The sequence below is a fragment of the Ictidomys tridecemlineatus genome, chromosome 9 (genome assembly GCF_052094955.1).
Source record: "Ictidomys tridecemlineatus isolate mIctTri1 chromosome 9, mIctTri1.hap1, whole genome shotgun sequence".
NCBI classification, from domain to species: Eukaryota; Metazoa; Chordata; class Mammalia; order Rodentia; family Sciuridae; genus Ictidomys; species Ictidomys tridecemlineatus.
In genome coordinates this window covers 63,228,841-63,254,942 of record NC_135485.1, presented here as the reverse complement: position 1 = coordinate 63,254,942, position 26,102 = coordinate 63,228,841, and the positions used below count along the sequence as shown (strand labels likewise).

General features: G+C 40.2%; 1 protein-coding gene and 1 pseudogene across 3 annotated transcripts in view; one reads left to right on the top strand and one right to left on the bottom strand.

The window, feature by feature from the left end:
• Positions 1-26,102, top strand: part of Tmem150c (transmembrane protein 150C) — a 65,469-nt gene that overhangs the window by 27,375 nt on the left and 11,992 nt on the right. For both annotated transcript variants that reach the window (XM_078021473.1, XM_078021472.1), the window contains exons 2-5: positions 22,108-22,197; positions 23,408-23,461; positions 23,586-23,618; positions 23,715-23,782. In XM_078021473.1, the coding sequence (XP_077877599.1) occupies positions 22,118-22,197; positions 23,408-23,461; positions 23,586-23,618; positions 23,715-23,782 (235 nt within the window). In that variant the 5' untranslated portion in view covers positions 22,108-22,117. The remainder of the gene's footprint in view (positions 1-22,107; positions 22,198-23,407; positions 23,462-23,585; positions 23,619-23,714; positions 23,783-26,102) is intronic.
• Positions 14,501-22,048, bottom strand: LOC101976111 (DNA-directed RNA polymerase III subunit RPC10 pseudogene; annotated as a pseudogene). Its single transcript, XR_013425534.1, has 3 exons — positions 22,034-22,048; positions 18,275-21,394; positions 14,501-14,676 (listed from the first exon to the last, which is right to left on the bottom strand). The product of XR_013425534.1 is annotated as a DNA-directed RNA polymerase III subunit RPC10 pseudogene (transcript).

The window sequence follows — 26,102 nt, the reverse complement described above, 5'->3', positions numbered from 1 at the left end:
TACCAAGCCCAAACCGACTTCACTCCAAACATATATTCCCAACATACGTTCCCAACATAGCAGATGGGATCAAGCATGGTTTGACCCAAGAAATGCATTCTCCTTATTTTTATGCTTCCTTTGGTGAGAGGGGTTCTAGTTACTGAAAGGCGTGCACTGCAGGCCCTGTCTCCCCTGTTTCCAAGAGTGAGATGCCACAAGCATTCTTTCTACTCACCCCTCCTGCCTCCACAACATTCCTTGAATTCATCTCCTGATGTCTCAGCCGCTGTTGCTCTGGTTTAGAGTAGCCATGTCTCTCTCCAGGAACTCTGCAATGGCTTCCACCTCCCCAACAGTCCACGGCTCTGCAATCCTGTAATCCTCCCTGGGAACATGGCCCTCATTTGGTTCCTAATCAAATCATGTTCTTGTCCAAAGTTCAAGCCTCTAGCCAGAACACCCTTTCTTCTTAGCTGCCTGGTGAATTTCTCCCCAACCTTCTTACATGTCTCCTCCTCTTCTTTATCTCTGCCCAGCTTCCTCAGGTGGGATCATGCAGGGCTTGCTTTGGGCTTTGTAGAGCTTATTTATTTTAGGACAGCTTCTGCCTTTACTTTGGTGATTTTGTAACTGTATCTGGAGGACAGAGTTCTTACCTTCTTCATATTGTACCTTCCCCACTGTCCAAGGAAGGCCTGTGTTAACTCTTGTTGAATATTTATTTGTCCCTTGAATGAAAATATAATCCCTTTTTGGGGGTTATTGTGTATAAAATAAGAAGGAAAGAATAAACCAAGCATGATGCACATGCGTATAAGTAATGTAGGAGGCTGAGGCAGGAGGATTGCAAGTTTGAGGCCCACCTCAGCAACTTAGCAAGACCTTGTCTCAAAATTAAAAAGTGGGGCTGGAAATATAGTTTAATGGCAGAGCACCACTGGATTCCATCCCCAGGTCTGAAACAACAACAACAACCACAAAAGAAAGAATAATAAAACAATATCTTACCTGACATTTTTCTGAAGGAACCAGAGAAAGCTGCAAGTAATTTGGGATTTAAAGGATATAGACTAGTCATTATAGCTAAAGGATGAAATTCAGGGTTTCCCTGAAACATCTCTTTAGAAACGTACAGAATCTAAATGTACAATGAATGTCTGAAGAAAGAAAAAACTAGAATTTTTGGCTTTGCTGAAAAAGATAAAAAAAGAATAAAATAATACTTCTGGGATAACCTTAGATTCTGCACTCTAATTATGATCATGTTGGTAGTTGTGTTTTAATAAAATAGGCTATTTAGACCCTATCCTCGGACAATGGTTCTTTGCTTGGCCAAATTTCATTCAGTTTGAACCTCCATTTAGGCCCATCTGTGTGCTTTATAAAATCCAGGTTTATCAAGAACTGTGTTGGGCTGCGGTTGTGGCTTAGGTGTTAGAGCACTTGCCTAACACATGTGAGGCCCTGGGTTTGATCCTCAGCACCACATAAAAATAAAATTATTGGAAAAAGAAAGAAAAGTTAAAAAAAAAGAAAAAAGTTTAAAAAAAGAAGAACCCTACTAAGTCAATTTAAGATGTGTATGTATGTGCCTGCTAAAAATACCCTACCCTGGACACTTGACATTCTGTACCACCCCCAGCTGATACCTGATCACCCCTGTCTGTCTGCACTGAGAATTCTCTAGGTGGGTGTAGTCTGAATCCTCCCTCTCCCCTGGTCTCTCCTCTTCGTTATTTTCCATCCGCTGGCCCATTCTGTTCCTTGGCTCTTGATTCACACTTGTCAGTGCTTTTGAGTCCAGTCTCTCTCTCCAGCTGCAGATCCCATTGGTGCTTGTATCAGTTGCTATAATCCCGAATAAACTCTGTGCCACTGTCTTTTCACAAGCATCAGTGGATATTTTTAAACACCTCCTCTTCCTCTGGTGCTTAAGGGCCATGCAGTTGGCTATCTCATACCTTTCGTGGCAGTACACTTTTGATCTCATGCTTTCAAATACTCATATCCTAAATAAGCCTGAAACCATCTCTTTACCTTTGTAAATCTATCATTTAACCTAGTGGGAAATAAAGCTGTGAGTGCTGCTGACCCCTAACTGATTTCCAGTCTATGTCCTGGGATGTTTTATTGGAATTTGCTCTCATTATGTCAAAAGTCATTTTGACAATAGTCAATGTTTTGGATTCTCCATATTATTTCAGTTTGGCCAGTTGTAGATTTTGGTGAGAATATAAGAACAGGCCACAGCCACCATTCCAGACCAGAGAGCCCTCAAGGTATAGCGTGTGGATATCAGTCCTTCCTGTGGCCTCCTAACCTGTTTCGGATGTCTTGTGTTTTTGGAGACTCCTGTAAGCAACTACAAATTTAACCCTCCAAAGCACCATCTTTACCCTGTCACCAACAAAGGGACCTCAGGCACTCCCATGATCCTCAAGTCCCCGTCCTATGTGTGCTGTGCAGGCCCCATAGCCACCTCCCACTTCCCATCTCAAACAAATGTCCAGGCGTCAGCCCCCTGGGGTCACCACTTACTCTACTCCACAAATATTTTGCATTTTCTTTTCATGTTATTTTTCTTGCTGGTGGCCTTCCTTTCCCTTCTGGCATCTTGCAGCTGTGCTCGTTATCAAAGGCCCAGCTCAAAAGTCACTCTCTCTTGCCTTTTCCATCGCCATAATTGGAATTAGTCACCCTTCCTATAGTGTAAGCATAGGTCTCTATGTTTAGGGTACATATAGTTATCATCACGTTCGTTATACTCTTGTTACTTGCATTCACATTTATGTTTCCTTAAACCAAGGCTTTTGCTTTTTATCTGGCTTTTAAAAAATCATCTATTTTCCATTTTTTTTGGAGCAGCACCTTTAATTTATTCTTTACCAGATTTTTTTTATTGGTTGTTCAAAACATTACAAAGCTCTTGACATATCATATTTCATACGTTAGATTCAAGTGGGTTATGAACTCCCATTTTTACCCCGTATACAGATTGCAGAATCACATCGGTTACACATCAACATTTTTACATAATGCCATATCCAGATTTTTTTTCATTTTTTCAAATTTTAATTTGTTATATATGACAACAGGATGCATTACAATTCATACTACACATATAGAGCACAGTTTTTCATATCTCTGGTTGTATACTCTTCACCAGATATTTATGGAGCACCTTACTATGGGCAGGGCTTTGATCTAGACACTGGGTACAAAGCAGAGAACAAAAGATGAAAGGCCTTACCCTTGTGGAACTTACATTTAGTGAAAGAATAAAGCCAGCGAATAAAACAAATAGATAAAATATAGGACTATGTTGCTCTGGATAAAAATACAGCAGGGTGACCAAGGGAATCCTGGGGGTAAGGGATGAGAGTAATTTTACATGGTGTGTTCAGGAGGGCTCCCTGCCAGGGAGAGACCATTTTGGCAAAGACTCACAGAGGTGAGGAAACAGCTGTTATGGTTTCGGTATGAGGTGTCCCCCCAGAGCTCATGTGTGAGATAATGCAAGGAAGTTTAGAGGTGAAATGATTGGGTTGTGAGAGTTTTAACCTAATGAATCCAGTGATTCCCTGATAGGGATGAACTGAGTGGTAGCTGTAGGCAGGTAGGGTGTTGCTGGAGAAGGTATGTCCCTGGGGGCGTGCCTTGGGTTACCTATTTTGTACCTGATGAGGGGAGTCTCTCTCTTTTTTTCTGGTGCAATGTCCTGAGCAGCTTTCCTGCACCACACTCTCTGCCATGATGTTTTGCCTCACCTCAGGGCCCTAAAGAATGGAGTCAGCCATCTATGGACTAAGACCTCTGAAACCATGAGCCACCAAAAAAAATTCCCCCCCCCCAATAGTTCCTGTCATATCTTTTGGTCACAGCAGCAAAAAAGCTCACCAAAACAGAGCCTTGTGCATTTCTAAGAGGCAACAGTGCTGTAAAGGGGTAATACAACACACGTGCAGCTCAAGAAATGCTCGAGTTAAGGACTGCAAAGAGGCTGGAGTGGCCAGAGCCAGAGGACTGCAGTGGGCAGAGTCGGAGGGGAATGGGTGTGTGCTTTTGAGGTAGAGGCTTGGCAGGGTATGGTGTTAAAGAATGACACGATCACCAGGTGTGGTGGCAACACACCTGTGAAGCCAGCTACTCTGTGGGCTGAGGCAGGAGAATTGCAAATCTGAACCAGCCTGGGCAACTTAGCAAGACTCTGTTTCTAAATGAATGAATGAATGAATGAGAATTTAGCTCAGTGCTTGGTTGGCACATATAGGACCCTGAGTCTTCAAAGCCCAGAACTGCAAGGGGGAAAAAAAAAAGCATAATCTGATTGGTTTTTTAAAAGCATCTCCTCTCTAGCTGCTATGGTGAGAAGTGATTAGGTTTGGGATCAAGTTTGGTTCAAGATTTCCTGGTCCATTGACTATAAGGTGCGCAAAAAACTGAGGGGTCTAAGATGATCCTGTTGCTTTTAACATGAGAGACACCATTAATGGAGAAAGGGAGGCTGTGGACAGAGCAGGTTGGGGAACAAGATCAAGAGGACAGCATGAGTCTTGACGTGTAAACGTTAAATCATTAAACATGGCCCTAAGCAACTTAGTGAGACCTCCTCAAAATAAAAAATAGAATAAAGGAGCTGGTGATGTGGCTCAGTGGTTAAGTCTCTCTGGGTTCAATCCCTGATACAAAACAAACCAAAACAAACAAACAAAAAAATCACATTTGGGTAAATTTATATACTTGAGGAAAAAAGCCTGGGACAATACATATTGAACTATTAAAAGTAACTGTGTAGGGTGTGGCATTGCTAGGAATTTTACTTCCCAATTTTTAATCCCATGTGTATATACAATCCACAAGTCTTGCTGATGTATGTGAAGAGAATAAAACTTTCTAAGAGCTGGCCCCTGCCCTCAATGTGTGTATGAAGTCAAAGAGCAGAGCTGACTTACGCAGGGTAATGTCACCCATCAGTCTTCCCAAGTTAAGGTCTAAGCACTTAGATAGGCAGCTTTCTTCATGCACAATAACAAAGTCATAACTTCTAATCTTGAGCAGAAAAGTATTCACAATGGGGATAAAGTAATATTAATTGTTTGCTTAGGAGAATCTTTTCTTGTGAGTAATTCCACATAGAAAACTATATTATAGGCCAAAAGGTGAGATGGTAAACAGATTTAGAACATTACACAGGAGGAGAATTTTTTTTAAAGCAAGATTAGTTTGGCAAATCCCTATTCTTTAATTTGTTTTAAACTGATAGGTATGTTTAACAATTTTTATGTTTTACACATCAACTTAAAATTATCATCTATCACCCCATACATTTGTCATTTCTTCATGATGAAATGCAGAATTCTTTCTCCAGGTTTTTGAAGTATACTGTACAATCATTATCACCCCATCACCATCTTCATCCTATTGTGTGACCAGAACTGATCTATCCTATCACTCACTACCCTACCTATTGATCAGCCTTTTCCCATCCTCAATGTTAAGCATTTTTTTCATATCTCTGTTGGCCATTTTGTATGTCTTCTTTTGAGATAGGTGTATTTAAGTATACTGCTTTTTATTTTATTTTATGCTGTGCTGGTGATTGAACTCAGAGCCCATGGTAGGCAAGCAGTCTACCACCGAACTGTATCTCCAGCTCTATTGCCCATTTTTTAAATTGAGGTGTTTTTTTTTAATTTTTATTTTGAGTCCCTCCTATATTCTGCATATTAACCCCTTGACAGATGTATAGTTTGCACATATTTTTTTTCCTGTTCTGTCTTTGTACTCTGTCAATTGATTGCTGTGCAGGAGCTTTTGGCTTGATAAAATCCCATCTGTCTATTTTATCTGTCTATTTTTTGAATTGCTGTGTTAGTCAGCTTCTCATTGCTGTGACCAAAATACCTGACAAGTACAATTTAGAGGAAGAAAAGTTTATTTTGGCTCACAGTTTCAGAAGTTTAGTCCCTGGTTGACTGACTCCTTTGCTCTGGGCCCAAGGCGAGGTAGAATATCATGGCACAAGGACAGTGGCAGAGGAAAACTGCTCAGCTCATAGCAGCCAGGAAGCAAATAGAGAGGTAATGGGGGCAGGGCATAGGGACAAGGCCCCCTTCCAGAGGGTGCAGCCAGTGACCCACCTCCTCCAGCCACTCCCCACTGGCCTACAGTTACCACCCAGCTGGTCCATTCAATATGGGAGGGACTGATGAAGTCATAGCCCTCACAATCTAGTCATTTCACTTGTGAATAAGTCTGTATTAACATAGGAGCTTTTGGAGGACATCCCATTCCAAACTATAACAATTGCTATTACTATTATTTCTTTCCAGAAAACTAGCACTCATACTGAGAACCAAAGCAACTTTTCCCCTGAACAGCACTGCTCAGACACTCTGGAGGGTTCTCTTGGTTCAGCATCCCCACTCAACCAATCTGTCTGTAATTCACCGCAGGCACAGACCAATTACAGAGTTTAACTAATTTGAGGATACAGATCATATGCTACAAATAGCGTTCTTGGCACCCTACAAAGTTCTGTAATGCTGCTTTAAGGGTGAATGGTGCAGGTTCTGTAGCTGGAAAGCAAGAAGCACAGGCAGGTGGCAGGTGGCAGTGGGCTACTACAACAGTGCCCACAGTGTAGAAACCATGCAGCCAACCACAGTGCAGAAGAGACTGTTGGTCTAGGTACAGTATAAGGAGTGAAGGGGAGGAACTCGGGGTAACTGTATAGGTGTTACAGGAGATGATTCCCCCACTCACACCCTGCCCTTCCCTTCTACCTAAAAGAGAGAGGTATCAATGTATAATTACCTTCAGAGGGAAATAGAAACGGGCCAACGAGGCAAACTGGCATAGGGGGTAATGAAAAGGGATGGTTGGGAGAGCATGCCCAGTGGAGGTAGCTCCGGACCAAGTAGAGCCTTTAGAGAGCCACTGAGGGGCATGGCAGCCAGGGCCCAATGCAGAGAGCAGTTTAGAGTTTGATTTCCTGCTAGCTGCTGTGTATGCTGTGTACTGGTCATGTTTCCTACTTTATTTTTTTATTTTTTATGTTTTGGTACCAGGGATTAAACCCAGGGGTGCTTTACCACTGAGCCACATCCCCAGCCCTTTTTTTCTATTTTATTTGGAGACAAGGTCTCGCTGAGTTGCTTAGGGCCTCCGTAAGTTGCTGAGGCTGGCTTTGAATTCTCAATCCTCCTGCCTCAGCCTTTGGAGCTGGATGTTTCCTACTCTTTGAAGGAGAGTGGAAAATTGCCAGTCCTCTTAGCAGCACACCTGGAAGTCCCTGTGAGGATGTGTCATAGAGCTATATACTTGACTTCATTAACTAACTGAGAAGACATCTCAGTGATGATTGTATGAGTCAGAATTTTCCAGAGAAACAGAACCAACAGGAGACAGGAGTTTTGTTATTGGCTCAGGCAGTTATGGAGGTTAGAAGTGCCACTGGAGACCCAGGAGAGCCAGTGGTGATACTCAGTCTGAGTCTGAAGGCCTGAGAACCTGGGAAGGCCACTGGTGTTAATGCTGGAATAAGAACATTGATCTCCAAGGGCAGGAGATGAATGTCCCAGCTCAAGGAGAGAGTTCGTCCCTCCCCGACCTTTTTTTGTTCTATTTGGACCCTCAGCAGATTGGACACTGCCACAGCGCATTGGTGAGAACAGATTTTAGTGAGGTTGGGTGACTTTACTTAGTATACTCATTCTAATGCTAATCTTGCCAGAATCACCCTCACAGACACATCCAAAAATAAAAATTTGTCTGTTATCTGAGTATGCTTTGGCCCCATTATGTTGACATCTAAAATTAACCATATTGGGGCTGGGGATGGAGCCTAACGGTAGCAATGGCCTAGCATGAGAAAGGCCCTAATTCTGTGGACACACTCTTATTCATAACCTGAGGCCTTCTGAGTGCTTAAAATTAGCATAAAATCACATCATCTGTGATGAATGGGGGAGGATTTGGGGATGATAGGGAGGGTCGACCATTGATGAGGTCTATTCTGAGCTGTTTTTAGTACAGGGTACTGTATGAAGGGAGAAACTGCATCAGATCACCTTTCACCAGGTGTGTGGAATGCTCACTGGCTTCAGAAGAACAGGCATCAGGCAGTTAACTGCATTTTACAAGTCCCTTGTTTGGCTGTTTGTCATTCTGGTGATGTAGTGGCTCTGTGTGTTCAGGGGAGTTTGGGTTCTGAGTTGTTGATTAGTTCTTCTAGCTGGGGGAAGGATGCAGGATGATGTACAGCCTTCTTCAGCATCTGTCTGAACTCCAGCAAGCAACCTCGGGTCTACTATATTTCATGTGTTTTTTTGTCCTTTCGGAGAAGTCATCAGCATAAAGTAATTTCTTAGAAACTATTGGAAGGATTTTTTTTTTTTAAACAAGGTCATCAGACTCTGCTTCTCCAAGAGAACCCTGAAAGCCAGTTTTACTTTCTCTTTCAGATTCCTCATTGAATTCCTAACTAGTCATCATTAAATTGGAATAAATCTGCATTTCTCCTTTTTTTCCCTGAACAACAAATGGAATGGACATCAGCGATATTAATGCATGCATTTATAATAGTAGCTTCTAGTTGCGTGTGCTTGTCATGTGCTCATCAAAAAGTCTTATGTGTGTTAATTCTTGTCTTCATTGCAGCCTAAAAGAGTAGGTATTCTTATAACCCTTCTGCAGATGAGAAAACTGAGGCTTAGTGAGGTTAAGTGATTTGCACAGCATCTCAGAGCTACCACATAGCAGTGCCTACATATGAAGCCAGAGACTCTGGATTAAGGACACGTGCACATGAGTCCTGCTGCATTCTGAGTCCCCATTATAGTGGGGTGTAGAAGAATGACCGTTTTGATCATCGCCTTTGGTATAACACTCCCAGCTTGTTTGATGGGGAGATACAGGTTCAGTGTTTGGGGCTTGATAGTCACATGCATTAGCCTGGCATTTCTTGATCTTGGCCTTCAACCATCAGCCACATAAGATTCCATATAAATTTGTTTCTCAGATCTCTTGGACTTACTTGGCCTATCTGTTCTCTGGGGGTTTGGGTGGGGCCTTTCTTGTTTCTCTCTGGTTTGTTTCCTGTTTGTTGTTTCTCAACACTGAACTAGGCCTGAGGTGTTGATGTCAAAGCTAGCCGGACAGAGACAGCGTCTTGAGGGCTCGCTGCTGGGTCTGGCACTAGGATCTGGCACCGAGGGCCAGATGCTGTGATGTTGTTTCAAAGCTGTGGACCAGGGCATCCAGGCTCAGGGATCTTATTTTCAGTGAGCTTGTGGTCAGATTGCTTTACATGTTTTTGTTTTGTTTCTTGCCTTTGGAATAGGAAAGAACATGAAATAATTGCATATTGCAAAAGGACTAGAAAAGATTCTTTAGAACTGCTGATTCAGGCATGTCAAGACCAATCACCTCATTGTCATCTGTAAAACAAAACCAGTAATGGTATCCCATGTTTTTTATACCTCCAAGGATACTGTGAATACTCATTTTACTCAGGAGCTATAAAATACAACTAAATCTTTAGAGGTAAGATTTATGTGTTTATTTATAAAATCTTTGTTAACAATTCTGTGTATCAAAGATTGGCCACTGCTAAGTAAGGAAGCCATTCCCTGGCCTTAATTCTTCCACAGACTGAGGGAAGTTACTTTGTTACCCTTGGCTCTTGAGTATTACCTGATTTCCAGGGCAGAGTTCTATTAAATGAGTGTCATCTAAGAATCAAGGTGGGGGCTGGGGATGTGGCTCAAGCGGTAGCGCGCTCGCCTGGCATGCGAGCGGCTCTGGTTTGATCCTCAGCACCACATACAAACAAAGATGTTGTGTCCGCCGAAAACTAAAAAATAAATATTAAAAAATTCTCTCTCTCTCTCTTTAAAAAAAAAAGAATCAAGGTATGTCTCAGCTGGGTGCAGTGGCACACCTGTAATCTCAGCTACCCTGGAGACTGAGGCAGGAGGATTGCAAGTTTAAGGCCAGCCTGGGCAGCTTAGTGAAACCATGTCTCAAAATAATTATTAAAGAGAGAGACAAAAAGAATCAAGGTATCTCTCAAGTAGCTTATGGTCAGAGAGACTTTGTTATTTTGATAAGAAATAGGGTGAGTTATCAGATGATATATTTTGGACTTCAATTCGTAGAATACATGAATGTATTAGCCTGAGTAAAAGGTTCAGCTCCTGTAACAAGAAATCCAACAATAGTGTGGTTTAAAACTGAAGTCTGTTTATTTATTTATTTAGGTCATGTACTAGTTTAGGGTGGATATTTTCCATGTAGGTATGGGAGAAGAAGCTCATGGCAGCTGGGATTGTTTACCCCATAGTGGAATTTCTGCATCATATAATAATTCTAAATTTTTGAGGAACTTCCTGACTGTTTTCCACAATGGCTACACCATGTTACTTTCCTAGCATCTACAACATAGATTCTGTCTTTTGGTCATTGCTGTTTCAGTCCATAGGGAATAAATATTTGAGAGACATGGGTCCCAAGCTAGTAAGTGGCACACATCCCTCTTGCTCACATTCCATTGGCAAGAATTTAGTCATTGGGCTGGGGATGTGGCTCAAGCGGTAGTGCGCTTGCCTGGCATGCTTGTGGCCCGGGTTCGATCCTCAGCACCACATACAAACAAAGATGTTGTGTCTGCCGAAAACTAAAAAATAAATATTAAAATTCTCTCTCTCTAAAAAAAAAAAAAAAGAATTTAGTCTCAGGCAAGAACTGAACTGAATCATGTGGCTAAGTCCCAGCATAGAGGAGCCAGGCAGTGTCATAGCTAGGCAGCCATATATCTAGCTGTTCTTCTATCACAATAGAAGAAGGGGAGAATGGGTTTTTCATAGATAGCAGTCTTTGTCATAGTTAGCCTCTCTAGCCACCAACTATCAGTGAATGCCCTATTTCCTACCGGTAGAACAAACTGGCTTTATTTCAGGACACAAACAAAGCCCTATCGGTAAATAACCCACCTAAAAAGCCCATGGTCTCTGGGTTATACACACCCTCTTTGCCATGAGGGTCAGACGTGGTTCCTAACGGCCTCCCCACCTGGAACTGAAAGGCAAGTTATCTCCCCTTCTATTCACACCCCACTATTCAGCCCACTGTCTGCTGGTGCCAATGTATAGAGAGTAGGCAGCCATAGGTATTATTGGCTTGGCTGTGGTCCCTTTGCTAACAGCTGTCTCAGGAGCTCACCTGGCTTCTACTCACTTCCAGCTGGTACACATGCCAGTGATCTCCCCAGTGTTCTTTTCTTTTCTTTTTTTTTTTTTTTTTTGAGAGAGAGAGAGAGAGAGAGAGAGAGAGAGAGAGAGAGAGAGAGAGAGAGAATTTTTTAATATTTATTTTTTAGTTTTCAGCAGACACAACATCTTTGTTTGTTTGTGGTGCTGAGGATCGAACCCGGGCTGCACGTATGCCAGGCGAGCGCGCTACCACTTGAGCCACATCCCCAGCCCTCCCCAGTGTTCTTTTCAAGATCTTCTGCCTGCTTTACTCCTGTGCATACTTGCCCTCCGTATTCCCTCTTTTGATTGCAGGACAGCTGTATTGAAGGCTATAAAATAGCACGCTTGGGAGGGATAGTGTGTTAGCTTCTCATCATTGTGACCAAAATACCTGACACCAACAACTTAAAGGAGGAAAAGCTTATTTTGGCTCATGTTTCAGAGCTTTCGGTTCATGGTCAGTTGGCTCCATGGCCTTGGGCTGGAAATTAAGCAGAACGTGTTGGCAGAAGGGCATGGCAGTGCAAAGCTTTCCAGATCATAGCAGATGGGAAGCAGAGAGTGAGGAAAGGGCCAAGGACAAGATAGAGCAAGAATATGCCCCCAATGACCTACCTACTTTCTCCAACCATGCCCCACCTGCCTATAGTTTTCACTACCTCCCAGTCGTCCATTTAACTATCAGTGGGCTAACTCACTGGTGAGGTCAGAGCTCTTATGATCCAGTCATTTTTTGAAAGCCCCACCTCTGGACATTGCTGCAGGGGGACCAAGCTTCAACACATGAGCTTTATGGGGCATTCCAGATCCAAACTCTAGTAGAGCAACACCACATTCTCATCTCTAATCTCGTACTGTTTGAGGTATAGAAGTCATTGGCTTTTTCCAACCCTTCAAGGCCCCACATTTCTAAATTCTTTTGTATCTCTCTTTGCAAATAAGTCTAGTTGTAGGACTTAATAGGAATGTGATCTGCTTTTCAAGTTAGGTAAGGTGGTAGTTTTTTTTTTTTTTTTTAAGGATCAAGAGACTTTGTTGGTACAGACTATTTATATTCATTTTCTATATGTGTATTCTTTTTTGGTGTTTTTTTTTTTTTGGTGGTGGCCAAATATCCTAACATAAAATTTAGCATCTTTACCATTTTAATTGTGCACTTCAATGGCAAAAAATAAAACTCTGTACTCATTAAATAGTAACTCCTCATTGCCCACCCCATAGCCAACACCTGGCAACCTCCATTCTACTTTCTGTCTTTATTGATTTTGACTACTTTCGATACCTTATATAAGCAGCATCATACAATATTTATCTTTTTGTGAATGGCCTATTTCATATAGCATATATCCTTCTATATAAGGACATATAGAACCTTATACTGTTGTTAAGGTTCATCCATGTTGTAGCACATGTCAGAATTTTCTTCCTTTTTAAGGCTGAATGATATTCCATAATATGTGTGTGCCATATTTAGTTCATCCATTCATCCATTGATGACACTTGGGTTATTTCTACCTTTTGGCTATTGTGAATAATGTTGCTATAAACATGAATCTGTTCAAGTTCTCACTTTCTATTCTTATGGTTGTACACCCCAGAGTGGAATCTCTGCATCATATAATAATTCTGTTTCTAAATTTTTGAGGAACTTATTGACCGTTTTCCACAATAGCTACACCATGTTACATTCCTAGCAGTACTGAATAACAATTCTAATTTCTCCACATCCTTGCCAACATTTGTTATTTTTTATGATAGCATTCATCTTACTTTTGATGAATAGGGTTTTTTTAAAAACTTCTTTATTGTGGTGAAATATACTTTAAAATTTTTCCATTTTAACCATTTTAAGTGTATAAATTAATTGTACTCACAATGTTATATAGCCATCCCCACTTTATTTCTAAATCACCTTTTTGATAAAAAAGTTATTAATTAAATTTTATATCATGGCAGTTGATCCCTAAATACTTCAGTATGTGTCTCTAGAAAATAGGAACATTTTCCTATATAACACAACACTAATATCACATATATCTATACTCATAATCCTTGCAGAGAATTACTCACAGGGACACATTTTCAAGGGAGGCTGCTAATACAGTTGAGTGGCCATTTGGCAATTTATAATGGAAGAAGGAAGAGTGGATTTTACTGCTATACTAGCTTATAGTAATAAAGCAATAAAGACTTTTAATTGATTTACATTATAAGAAGTTTGGAGGATAGCAACACTGGGAATTGGTGAAGTGTCTTAATCATGTTGTGAGGGACTCATTCTTTCCACCGTCTGCTCTGCCATCCTCTGTATGTTGGCTTTGGGTCTTCATGCTTATTGTCTCATGGATATATCATGGCTACCATAGCACTAAATACTTGTTTCTACTACATCAACCCAAGTAGGAAAGGAGGATGATAGGTGGGAGAGGCTTCCCATTATCAGGGATCCAAACCCTTCAAAGTTTTGCTCAAGTCAGTGGACTTTCCTTCACATCTCATTGGCCAGTTGCAAGGTTCTCTGGAATGGTACCTGTCAAAGAAAAATGAGACAACCATGCCTGCCTTAATCAATCATGACCTGCATCCTTGGGCTGAGCACATTGATGACCTCAAGAAAATTAGATTTCTGGTAGCTAGGAGAAAGACAAATGACTGTTTTGGTTGGCAACTTTAGATATCATATATGAGCAGTATTTTTATCTTAGCATAGAAATTTTAATATCATATTAAATTAAATACTAGAAGGGAGTTCCTTCTGGAATTATTCTGTGAATGATGTTGGGACATTCTGTTCCATCTATTCTAAGAAAAAGAATCTGCTGGGCCACTAATATCAAAGGATCCCTGTCGTCATCTGTCAATTAACTGAAGGTAATTGCTTTTAGAAATCAAAAGAGATTGGGAAAAAAAAAACCAATCACCATTGGTTCTAATTAGAAATTGTATTCTTTGGGAGTGGTAATATTTTACAGAAATCCTTTACTAATATATATATATATTTTTTTGCCAGGGCTCATGAGAAATGTTGCTGGGGTGTGGATAGAGCATTGGTCGACCTTACATATTGAATAGTTTTATATCTGATGATATATAAGGGCACCTGATTATTGGGCCTTCCAAAACTTAGGATATAGTGAAAACAAAATTATAACTGTTAGCAGAAGGAGTATGACTTATTTCTTGGTTGTAGTGCATATTTCCACTTGTTATTGCTATCCAAGAGTCTGTAAACATTTTAGGGAAAAACAAAACAAAACAGATAGTCCTTGTCATTACCACTTATAATTGCAAGTGAATTACAACATAATATAAGGCCTTTACATTTTCCCATGACACACATGGCGAAGATTCCCAGAAGGCTCTTGGTTCATAGATACTGTGACAGTCCTGGTCATTAGTGGGTGGCTTGTTAATCTTTTCTGCTCCATTCCAGCTGGCCCTGAGAACACAATGAAAAATTACTGTGCCAGGGAGCTTATTTCCTGATAAATTACGAAACAAAAAAAGACAACTGACGACACCAAATAGCATTTTCAGTGGAGAATACAGTCATGTGCCGTGTAATGGGGATACTTCTGAGAAGACTGTCATTAGGTGATTTCCTCCTATGGGACACGGGGGAGTGTACTTACACAAACTAAGATGGCTACAATGTCACTAGGCAATGTAACCTTAGGGGACCACAATCATATGAGATTTATCATTGACAAAAATGTCGTTATATGGTGTGTGAGTATAGTTAACATTTATTGAAAGGCCATCTGTAGGCTAGGCACTATTCTGAGTGTTTTCATTATATTTTCAATTTTCATAAAAACCCCATGAGGTAGGTACCATTACTATTCACTCTTTACTGATCAAGAAATTGAGACACAGTTGGGCACCATGGCACACACCCATAATCCCAGTGGCTTGGGAGGCTGAGGCAGGAGGATTGAGAGTTCAAAGCCAGCCTCAGCAACTTAGCAACTAAGCAACTCAACAAGATCCTGTCTCTAAATAAAATACAAAAAGGTCTACGGATGTGGCTCAGTAGTTGAGTGCCCCTGGATTCAATCCCAGGTACCGCCACCCTCGCCAAAAAAAAAAAAAAAAAAAAAAAAAAAAAAAAAGAAAGAAAGAAACTGAGACACAGAGTGGACTTAACCAAGGCCATACAACTGCCATTAGTGAGTGACAGGGCTGGGATTCCAAGCCCTGGTCATCTGGCTCCAGGGTCTTACAACTAAAGCTGCCTCTCCTCTCTCTACTGTCCCAGGTAGTACAAATCTTCAATTATAACAAGTAGATTCTTTCCAGCCCCAGAAAGTATTAACTTTGTGACACATCACAATTATTATTAGAAGCTTTTTCTCATTGACAAAAGTTTAAAAAGGTACAAAGATGATCGAGTGTGCTTTACTTTTCTATTTGTAGATTGGAGATATTTTATCAACACTTGAGAAATTAGAAAATTCGTCTTGGAGGATCAGCATTGGTAACAGCATGCTGTAGTTTTGGCTTTGGAGCTTCATAGTTTATATAACGACATTTTTGTCAATGATAAATCTCATATGATTGTAAGAACTATGTTTGGAATTTGATGATAAAAGCATTAATAATCATAGTTCTTTTCATTTTATAAAGACCCTTTTTCAGAAAGTATTTGGGGTCCTAGGTAACAAGGTCATGTGAACATAGAAAACCTCTTTTTTGCCTCCAGGAGACTGTAAATATTCTCCTGGCTGTTGGCAGATAGAAGACTTGCAGAGTAATAAAAATGTGGGAGTCACCACAATCTTTTGCCATGGTTCATTTTTTTCTCTGTGGGAAAAATGAGAACTTCAAGGATGCCAGGTCACAAACAGATAGAAGTTAGAACAGATAGAGGATGAAGGTTTTCACCATCTCAGAGTGTGGAGGAGTCCCCACCGAGCATCCCTACTCATACCACAGATTGAGTAAAAGAGAGTGAAGATCACTCAAACTTAGAGAATGACATTTATTGGAAGAAACGAACACATGGTAGAATGTACAAAGTTGGCAGCATTGGCTCTCTAAGAAGATCTGACCATCTGGATAACAGCTTTGCGAGTCATTTGGAGAAATGATACTATTTGGAAGACATTCTGCCAAACCAAAATCTTAGTGCCAGAACTTTCAAGAAAGTTTATGCAATTTGGGCTCTTCTCCTGTTTTTGTCAGAAACTCATTAGGTAACATTGTTCCAGATATAATTGGCCATATAGGACATAGGAACACTTATCCTTGTTTTTTTTTTAACTATGAAAAATTATTAGAAGATTATTATCAAGAGTAAATATTACACAGAATAAAAAAAAAGAAGTACAATTCAGGATGCAAAGGTAAAACTCTTAGGAGTGTGTAAATTCCTTCTTTCTCCCTGTCTTTCCTGAAAGAGGCAAGGAAAAGTGTTCTCTTCTAGCTGGTAGCTACCTTGGTTATTTAGCTCTGGAAGAGTGGAATTTATCCTTGCTAGGAAATGTAATCAAAGTTTGGGTACCACTTTCAGTGTGACTGGAAGCAATGGGGCAGTTTATTTTAATGGTATCTGGAAGCATGGAAGGAAGAGAACCATCTCTCAGTTACAACTTTAATTCTCAAGACAACAGTGAGGCAGAGCCTCACTGTTCACAGATCAATTCATTTATTCTTTTCAGAGGTACTTCCCGTCAAGTGCATTCTCTGAACTTGCCAAGCCAGAGCGGCTCGGAGTCAGTGGGGTTTAACTCCTGGCCCCTCCACAAACCTCCAGCACTAAGAACAGAGAGCTCATGAATGTTGTTTATCTACTCTGAGTTCTTCGATCACATTAAAAGCTGAATATAGACTAAAGCAGAACAAATAGAATCTTTGGGACTAGGAAAGAGAAGTAGATATGACACAGTCTTCATCTTTGATCAACACAGCCCTACCTGAGAGGGAAAAAGAAATGGAAACATCAAGATCTGTCATATGGGGCATTGATAGGTTGACAGAACCATAAACTGTTTCTATAAGAGTTTTTCACTGGGGTCTTCTGGTCTCTGGAGGTCTTCACACTTCATAGGGTCTTTTGCAGAGCAAAGTGGGTAGGAAGATAGAGAAGGTAAGAAGGGGGCTTTGCATGTGCGTGCACACACAGGCGTGTAAAGAGTGTGCATAAAATTGGTGAAATCTGATTTAAGTTGAAGGGTTGTATCAAGCCAGTTTCTTAGTTGATGATATAATACTGTGTTTTTGCAGGATGTTACCCTGGGGAGACAGAATGAAGGATATACACGATCTGTCTATATTATTTCTTACAACTGCATGTGAATTTGCAATTATTTAAACAAAAAAAAAGCATAGCCAGCATTTTAAAAATCCTAAAGAAAACCAAAGTAGTTCCATTGCAAACTGATAACACAGCCATTCATAGGCTTACCCTTTTCACCTCCCAAGGCATCTCGCAAAGTTAAGAAAAGGCATATTTCATATTATTAAGCCAGGGAAACTGTGAGTTTCCCGGAATTTGGACATAGGTTACCCCTTGAGAGTTAAACTGATAAAAGAAAAACAGTGTACTTTTAGCCATTGACCATTTTAGGTAATTGCCAAACAAAACAAATGAGCACTGAAAAACATGCGTACTGAAAAACAGCAAAGCAGTAGAGTCTCAGGAAGGTAAACCTTCACTATTAAGACCTCAAGATTTTAATTTGAGGGGAAGTCATTTGAGGGGGAAAAGGATTATTACCATCAGGAAGGGTGTCTGCACCTCTCTAGATAAGCTAGAAAAGAGGGATCCCAGAGAATAAGAAAGTGTCAAGTTGTCCTGAGGCCCGTCCTGTAGAGTAGGAACTTTGTCCTAAGGCAAGTGTGGATTTGCTCTGCAGTTAGAATTACAGCACTTACTGAACACGGATTATGTGGGAGGTGTTTAATCTCAGCATCATTAACCCTTAGCACAATTCCACAAAACAGAGTTATCTCTACAGTTAGACTAAGGCTTACGAGATGGAATGACATTGCTAGTGAATGGCAGAATTGGGTTGGGGTCTTTTGCCTTACCATACCATTTCTGTCCCACCAGACTGCTTCTCTTTGAAGGAAATCAGTGCAGAGAATTATTGTAGCTTGCTGGCATGGTTTTAGAGTTGTCTCATTAACTCTCTTCATCTAGCCTCCCTGCTTTCAAATTTTGATTTTCCACATAGATCTTCCTAAAAGGGAAGACAATCTGAGTATTTGACACTTATGTTTCTCATTCATTCTACCTTCATATATTGGCATTCTGATTTTGTCACCAATCTAATGTAAAAATGTTTACCATTTTTCTCTGTGGCTGATAATTCTGATTATATTAGGGCATTCTCTTACTGCAAAGATATACAATACTGGACTTGGGTTAACCTCCAAGGTACTACCACCCTGGAAGAACTCAGTTTTTGACTTCTCTCTCCCTTTCTTCAAATTCATTAATGTTGGTGTAGTGAGATAGGAAAATGATGTAACTAATCTAGGCCATAAGGGGTCAGTTTTTGGCAAAGCTGGGGTTGGAAACTAGAGCTTCTAAGTCTTGTAGTGTAACTATCTCAACTTGCCAGAGCACCCTGTTTCAGTGGCAAATCTAGAATAATTGTTTTATCTACTCAATTACCATTGCCATTTTATGTACTCCTTTGGATGGAATTATTTTTGTTAGCATAATTGATAGCTTTGTTATTAATCTATAACTTTTTGGACATAAATATGAATAGATCCTGCCTGGCCATATTGTTTATGCTTAAAACAGTCACTGTTCTTCATAGATTGGAAAGTCATGGACCAAGCATCTATAGTATCTTCCCTTACTGCAACTTTACTTTTTATGGTTCCAGTTATCCATATGAACCATGGTCTGAAGATATTAAATAGAAAATCCAGAAATGAACATTTCGTACATTTTTAATTGTGTGCCATTCTGACTAATGTGATGAAATCTTATGCTGTCCCACTCCATTCTGCCCAGGACTTGAATCATCCCTTGTCCAGTGTATCCACTCTGTATGTGCTCTCTGCTCATTAGTCACATAGTAGCTATCTCAGTTATCAGATTAACTATCATGGCATCTCAGTGCTTGTGTTCAAGTAATGCTTATTTTACTTATTAATAGCCCAAAGTTCAAGGATAGTGATGCTGGCAATTTAGATCCTGTTATGGCTTGGATAGGAGTGTCTCCCAAAATCTTCTGTGTTCATGCAGGAATTTTTGGAAGTGAAGTGACTGCATTGTGAGAGCTGTAACCTAATCAGTTCATGTTAGTTTGAATGGAATAACTGGGTGATAATGTAGGCAGGTAATGGTAACTGGGGCCACGACTGGAGGAGGTGTCACTGGGGGCTTGCTCTGGAAGGGTTCATCTTCCCTGTGATCTCTGATGCCTTCCTCTTGTTCTGTTTCTTGGCCACAAAGAAATAAGCGATACTTCTCCACCGCCCCCTCAACTTGCCTCACCTTGGGCTCAGAGCAGTGAAGTTGGCTCACCATGGGCTGAACCTCTGAAACTAGGAACCAAAATAAACCTTTTCTCCTACAAGTTGTTCTTGTTGAGTATTTTGGTCACAGTGATGAAAAACTAAACACAGATGTACAAGATAAAAGACATAAACTGCTTTCTTAAAGTGAAAATATATGTTTTAGAAAAATATTAGATAGGGTTGAGTGCTATTCATGGTTTCAGGCATCCACTGGGGGTCTTGAAATGTATCCCCCTCACATAAGGAGAGACTACTCTATATATCGCATAGACTGGTAATAAATAAATAAATAAGTCATCGTATTCATTAGACCTCAACTCAGTATTTCCACAGTCTGGCAGAGTGCTTAGCACAAGTAGGGTATCAATAATTGTGAATTGGATGAATTGGATTGATTGAAAGTGCCTCAAATGCCTTCCAACTCCTAGATTCTACCATTTGTTTAACATTTCTGCCCAGATATATGTTTGAGACTAAGGCATAAATGTTAAAGGCTTGTTATTAGATTCAGGTGTCTGTCTCCTAGTCAGAAAGATCCACCTTATGTGGGAGGACTGTACTAGGAACTCAGACTTCTTTGCAGAGGGATTGGTTTCCCAGCCTCAACGGGGCATGATGTTCTTCTATCTGATGTCTACATTTGGAAGGTCCATAGTCTCAGCACATGAAAGCAGATGTCATGAAGGTTACTCAGAAATTTGGCAGTGCAGGTTCAAACTTGTGGTAAAATTCAAAATAATGAATACCGAGGGGAATCTAATACTGGAAATGTCATTTAATCACATTATCATTATGTTTGTCAAGTCACCAGTGGAGGTCACTAGGGTACATTATTTTCTTAGAAGTGTTGTTTTTTTTTTCCTTAAGGATTATGCTGGAATCCAATATGTCTAATAGATTTTGTCTGATGGTTTTAGGCAAAAATATATCACAAAGTGATAATTAGCTACTTCTGTTTGGTACCAATAATTTTTCCTAGACCTTTTTTTTTTTTATTAGACTTCATTTTAATGTGACATCCAGAACAAGTTTTGGTTACAGGTTTATAATTAACAGTTAAGTATTTAGGGATATTTAATGTACTAAGTTGTGCAAACAGTAGACTGTTCATTGGTATGAGGAAATGTCATCTGCCTAGTGAAGGTAAAAGCAGAAGGTGCAGGACTTTGAACCAAGCACACTTCCCTGTGGGTCTCCCCACCACCACACAGCAACTCCCAGACTGGCAGGCAGGCACCATTTCCTGACACCCTGGTCTCCCATCCCAAGGGGCGGACCTCCCACTTCACCAGCAAAGAGTCTCAGAACACACAATTCATATCCTGCTGGGTGTCCACTGCGCAGGTGGGCCAGCCCTAGTCCCTCCAGTGGTGTCCGAAGGGAGCTCTGCAGCGCCTGTAGAAGGTGGTCATGGGATCCTCTGCAGAGCGGGTCTGGAGCTGCATGCAGTAAGCTCGAGGATGTTCGCATTGGGACATGGCTCTGCTGTAGAGTCTGCGTTCTCCCAGGCTGCTGCTCAGCCAAGCACACCATCCACTTCTTTCAGCTTTGGATACTCCCAGTTCTGTTACCTTGCAGGTGATGTTGTTATACAGGTGTTGCCAGCGAAGCAGGATCAGCGCTGGCCAGCCCACGATCAGCCCATTCCCACATCCCTGGCAGAAGAGCAGTATTTCCTAGATACTTCTAAAGCCTCTAGTTTTTACTTTTATCGGGGAATTTTAAAATTATTAGTTTGAGATGGGGGTCTCACTGTGTTGCCAAAGCTGGTCTCAAACTTCTTGGCTCAGGAAATCCGCCTGCCTCTGCCTCCTGAGTAGCTGGAACTGCAGGTGTGCACCATTGAGCCTGACGAGGGGAGTTTTTAATTTATGTATTTTTGCTGTGAAAATGTTATATCCCCAAATGCCCAGCATCTGTATTTTCCCCAGTTTTTTCATTGAGCTAATCTAATGCATTATTTTCTAGAGCATTTATCTTTGTGTCTACTGTGATAGCTGCTCAGTAAAGTCACAAGAAAAGTTCAGATTTGCAAAGCTTTTGCTCTTTTCCCCTGTGATGCTGATTTATTTAGTAACTATTTGTTTATAACACCTGTCTGCCTGGGAGCATACTTATGCACTTAGGTCCATAAACCTGTAAAGGTTAATAGCACTAAAGGTAGGTTGGAATTTGCCTTTGGTACTTAGCTCTTCTAAAAGTCCTAACCCCTTTATCCATTCTTAAATGTACTCAAAAGTTTTCATCAGAAATTTGGCATCAGATCACAGCTAAGACTCTGTGTCTATGTTAACTGCTCACAAGATTCCCCCTACTGAATTCCTTTCCATCTTGAAAGAGTTAGGTAAATTTTTGCCTTAATTATTAACACCTGTTCATTTTATTTCAGTGGTACAGGCATGGATGGGAAGAAATGCAGTGTATGGATGTTTCTACCTCTTGTATTTACTTTGTTTACTTCAGCTGGATTGTGGATAGTGTGAGTATGCTTTTGATGACTTAAAGATTCAGATGCAGTGAGCTAAAAACAAAGTTTTGAGAATATGTGACATATCTATATGGATGTATTTATAAATCTGTTAAGATAATATGCTTAGTAATTTAATCTTACTAAGGTCCCCATTTATTTTCTCATCTTTTATTACTTAAAATAAGATTAAGTAATAAATATGCAAAGCAGGTAATAAAGAATGCTGATTTTGTGTTCATCTGTTCCTTTAATGAACATTTTATAAAGTGGTCATGTAAATTCATTATTTGCAAGATTTTCTAATTTGATACTAACATGATCTGGATTCCATTCACAGTCCTGTTCATAGTTCAAGTATTTGTGACAAGGTCTGATATGTTTATAAGATGAATATCATTACATTGGAAGTCCTGGCTTACCACAAAAATTGCTTATTTCAAGTAATAAATCACTTTAAGAAATTTTAGTTTAAATTCATTAAGAGTGGTGGATAGGGGCTGGGGTTGTAGCTCAGTGGTAGAGTGCTTGCCTAGCACACGTGAGGTGAGGCTCTGGGTTCAATCCTCAGCACCACATAAAAATGAAATAAAGATATTATGTCCACCTACAACTAAAAAATAACATTAAAAAAAGAGTGGTGGATATTTATTTCTAAGAAATGTAATTTCAATTTACTCAAAGTTGGAAGGTTTCTTTGTTTTCTAGTTTCTAAACTATAATCCTTGGGAGCTGGGGATGTAGCTCAGTGGTATAGCACTTGCCTATTCTATGGAAGGCCCTGGATTCTATCGCTAGTCCTAAAAAAAAAAAAAAAAAAAAAAAAAGCTGCAGATTAAAATCATTGCCATAAATTTTGAGGGTGTTTTTAAATGTTTTTAGTATTATGTTATTTTTAGTTGTAGATGGACACAATACCTTTATTTTATTTTTATGTGGTGCTGAAGATCAAACTCAGTGCCCTCACACGTACAAGGCAAGCGCTTCACCACCAATCTACAAGCCCAGCCCTTGGGGGTGTTTTGAAAATTAAGAAAATATTAAAAATAACATTGGAACTTCAAAGAATTAAATGTTATTAAAAAGGATTTTCTCAGAAAAGAATGAGTATGATTTAGAATAGTTTAGTCTATTTAACTGGGAAACAAATGATTCTTGGAATTTTTTGTTTATTTTTCTAAAAATTGCTTTGTTTTATCAACTTATCTTTCTTTCCTGATAGGTACTTTATAGCTGTGGAAGACGAAAAAATATTACCATTAAATTCAGCTGAAAGGTAAAGCTTATCTCTGGGGGAGTTTGTTGTTCAGCCTTTTAGCGAAGCCTTTGCCAGTGGCAGAGCTGAACTGCAGCAGTGACCACGCTTTAACCTAAGCCTCTCTCTGTTGTTTGTTACCCAGGAAATCTGGTGTGAAGCATGCACCTTATATAAGGTAACTCTATAATTCTCACCTGATCTGTTGGATGTTAGGAAAAGTTGGGAGGATTAGAGATTTTGAGTAATTATAAAACATTTCATCTTTTTCAAGTATTGCAGGGGATGATCCTCCTGCGAGCTGTGTGTTTAGTCAAGTGATGAACATGGCAGCCTTCCTAGGTAAGAGGAGCATGAAGAATTCGTGATGCACTTCAGTCTATTATTTTTTTAACATTGCCCCAAACTATATCAAAACAATGGTGGGCCTCGCTGATAATTTAGTATCATATCATGTCAATATACCAAGCCAGCTATTTGTTTTAGGAGCCTTTTTCTCCCCACCTCATAAATCCTTTTACTTCCTCCTGCTTGCCTTGCATTTCTCTCCTTTTGTTTGTCTTTATCATTTCAGCATACTCTGAACTTTATTTCTTTTGCTGCATGAAATAATATCTTTCATGTGCCATGAAATCCTGCCTCAGAATGTGATGTGGTGCAATACATTTGCTTTAAAAAGAATGACTTATTCATTCCTTCACTGGCAAATATAAAAAGATGCTTGGGTTCTGTGATAAATATTGTTTATAGACCCTGTCTTAAGCCTAAAGAGCAGCACTGACATTAGGCTCTTGCCTTCCTCTGTGCCCACATACATTTTAAGCTGGCAAATGAGGAAAGAGGCTTAAGACAAAAAGCAACCTTTAGTGCTCCTGCCTGACCCTGATTTCCTCTACTTTCTTCAGGGCCCAAGACCTTCCCTTAATATCCCGTCCCCTAGTTCCGCAGGTGTTGCATGAGCCTGTTAGTCTTCCAGAGATAGTGGTAACTATGCGTGTTCTCTCCTTGCTCAAGTCCAACTTGTACACCATCTCCTCAAGGCCAGGCTTTCCAAATATCCTTCAAAGGGTCAGCTATCTGTCACTGTTGTCACATTGTTGGGAGAAGACTAATGTCAGCTCAATCTTTCCACAGTGTTTTTCTAGAAAAGGTTCTTTTAGATGGAGAGGCTTTCACTCCAAATAAGAGATAAAAATATCATTACCAAGGGAGTTTTCAGCCTTTGTGGTACCCGTCTCTGAACGACATGACCAGTTACTTCATCTCTGTGTAAATCCTCTCCTCCTCACCAGAAAAAAAAAAAAAATCTACTCACTCTTAATGTTTTCTTTTTTAATGTTTGCTAAGAAAGGTTATATCTCTAGAATTTAGGAAATCATGGGACCTTCTTAGTTCAACATGCAACACAAGCAGAATCAGTTTGTTCAGACAGCTCAAAACGAAAGAAACTTGGAGAACATCCCTAGAGAAGCATACTGGGGGACTTCTCTGAAGTTAACAAGATTTCTCCCTGGAATTAAGTATAATTTTGTCAGAGACTTTCCCTACCCAAGCTTCCTCAAAGTATGTCCCATTCACCTAAGCAGGAAATGTCTGGAAGGCATGGGCTACTACATGACCATGAAGAGAAGGTCAACTATCCTGATGCTGAGAAGCAGCTCTTATCTTCCTGCCCATGCCAGTCAGGGTTTTCGTGGCCCAGATTCTCACAGGTATTGAGAAGGCTGACACTCACAGCAGCTGTGGGACCAGGGCTGGTCACAATCGATTTGCTTGGATACTGCCTTCAGCCTCAGAATTATCAGGAACCCTATACTCCTTTTTTATTCTACTCTTGACACTTTCTTCTGAAAAGATCCAGTGAACTTATTCATACTGGGGCACAAATGCCTGCTAAGGAATACACTTTTTTTTTTTTTTTGTACCAGGGTTTGAACCCAGGGGTGCTTAACCACTGAGTCACATCCCCAGCCCCTTTTTCACACTTTGAGACAGGGTTTCACTGTTTCTCAAGGCCTTACTAAGTTACTGAGTCTGGCTTTGAACTCACAATCCTTCTGCTTCAGACTCCCAAACTGCTGGGATTACAGGTGTGCACCACTGTGCCCAGTGCCCGCTAAGGAATGTTTGCATTTAACAGATCGCAAAGCCCCAGGAGTGAACTGTGAATCACAGAGTCGGGGCCTTTCACACACTCTTTGCCATCACAGTATGTAGGCCTGCAGGTTGGCACTGACTCATCTGATCACCCCACAGGGCACAATAACAATAATTAATTGCCATCATTTTTATTCCAAGCTCAAAGCTAAGTGCTTTATAAACACTACCTCATTTAACCATGAAATGTAGAAACCTGCTTTTATACAAAAGCTGTCACAAGCTGTCCTCCTTTATGGTTTAACGAAACCAACAAACATGTGGGAGGCTACATATTATTTTCTTTTCTTTTTTAAACAAATTGATATTTCCCAGTAGTCTTTGTTGTATAAACCAGTTTGCACAGCTCATGAGATTCACCAGTTATAAAACATATGATTAACTAATTATAAAAGCATTTCCAAAAACAAAGCAATGCAAGCAAGTTCCCCTCTTCCAGATGACATTTGTCATCATCTTATTCTTCAGTTCTTTCTACTCCACCAAGACGCAATTAAGCTTTTAC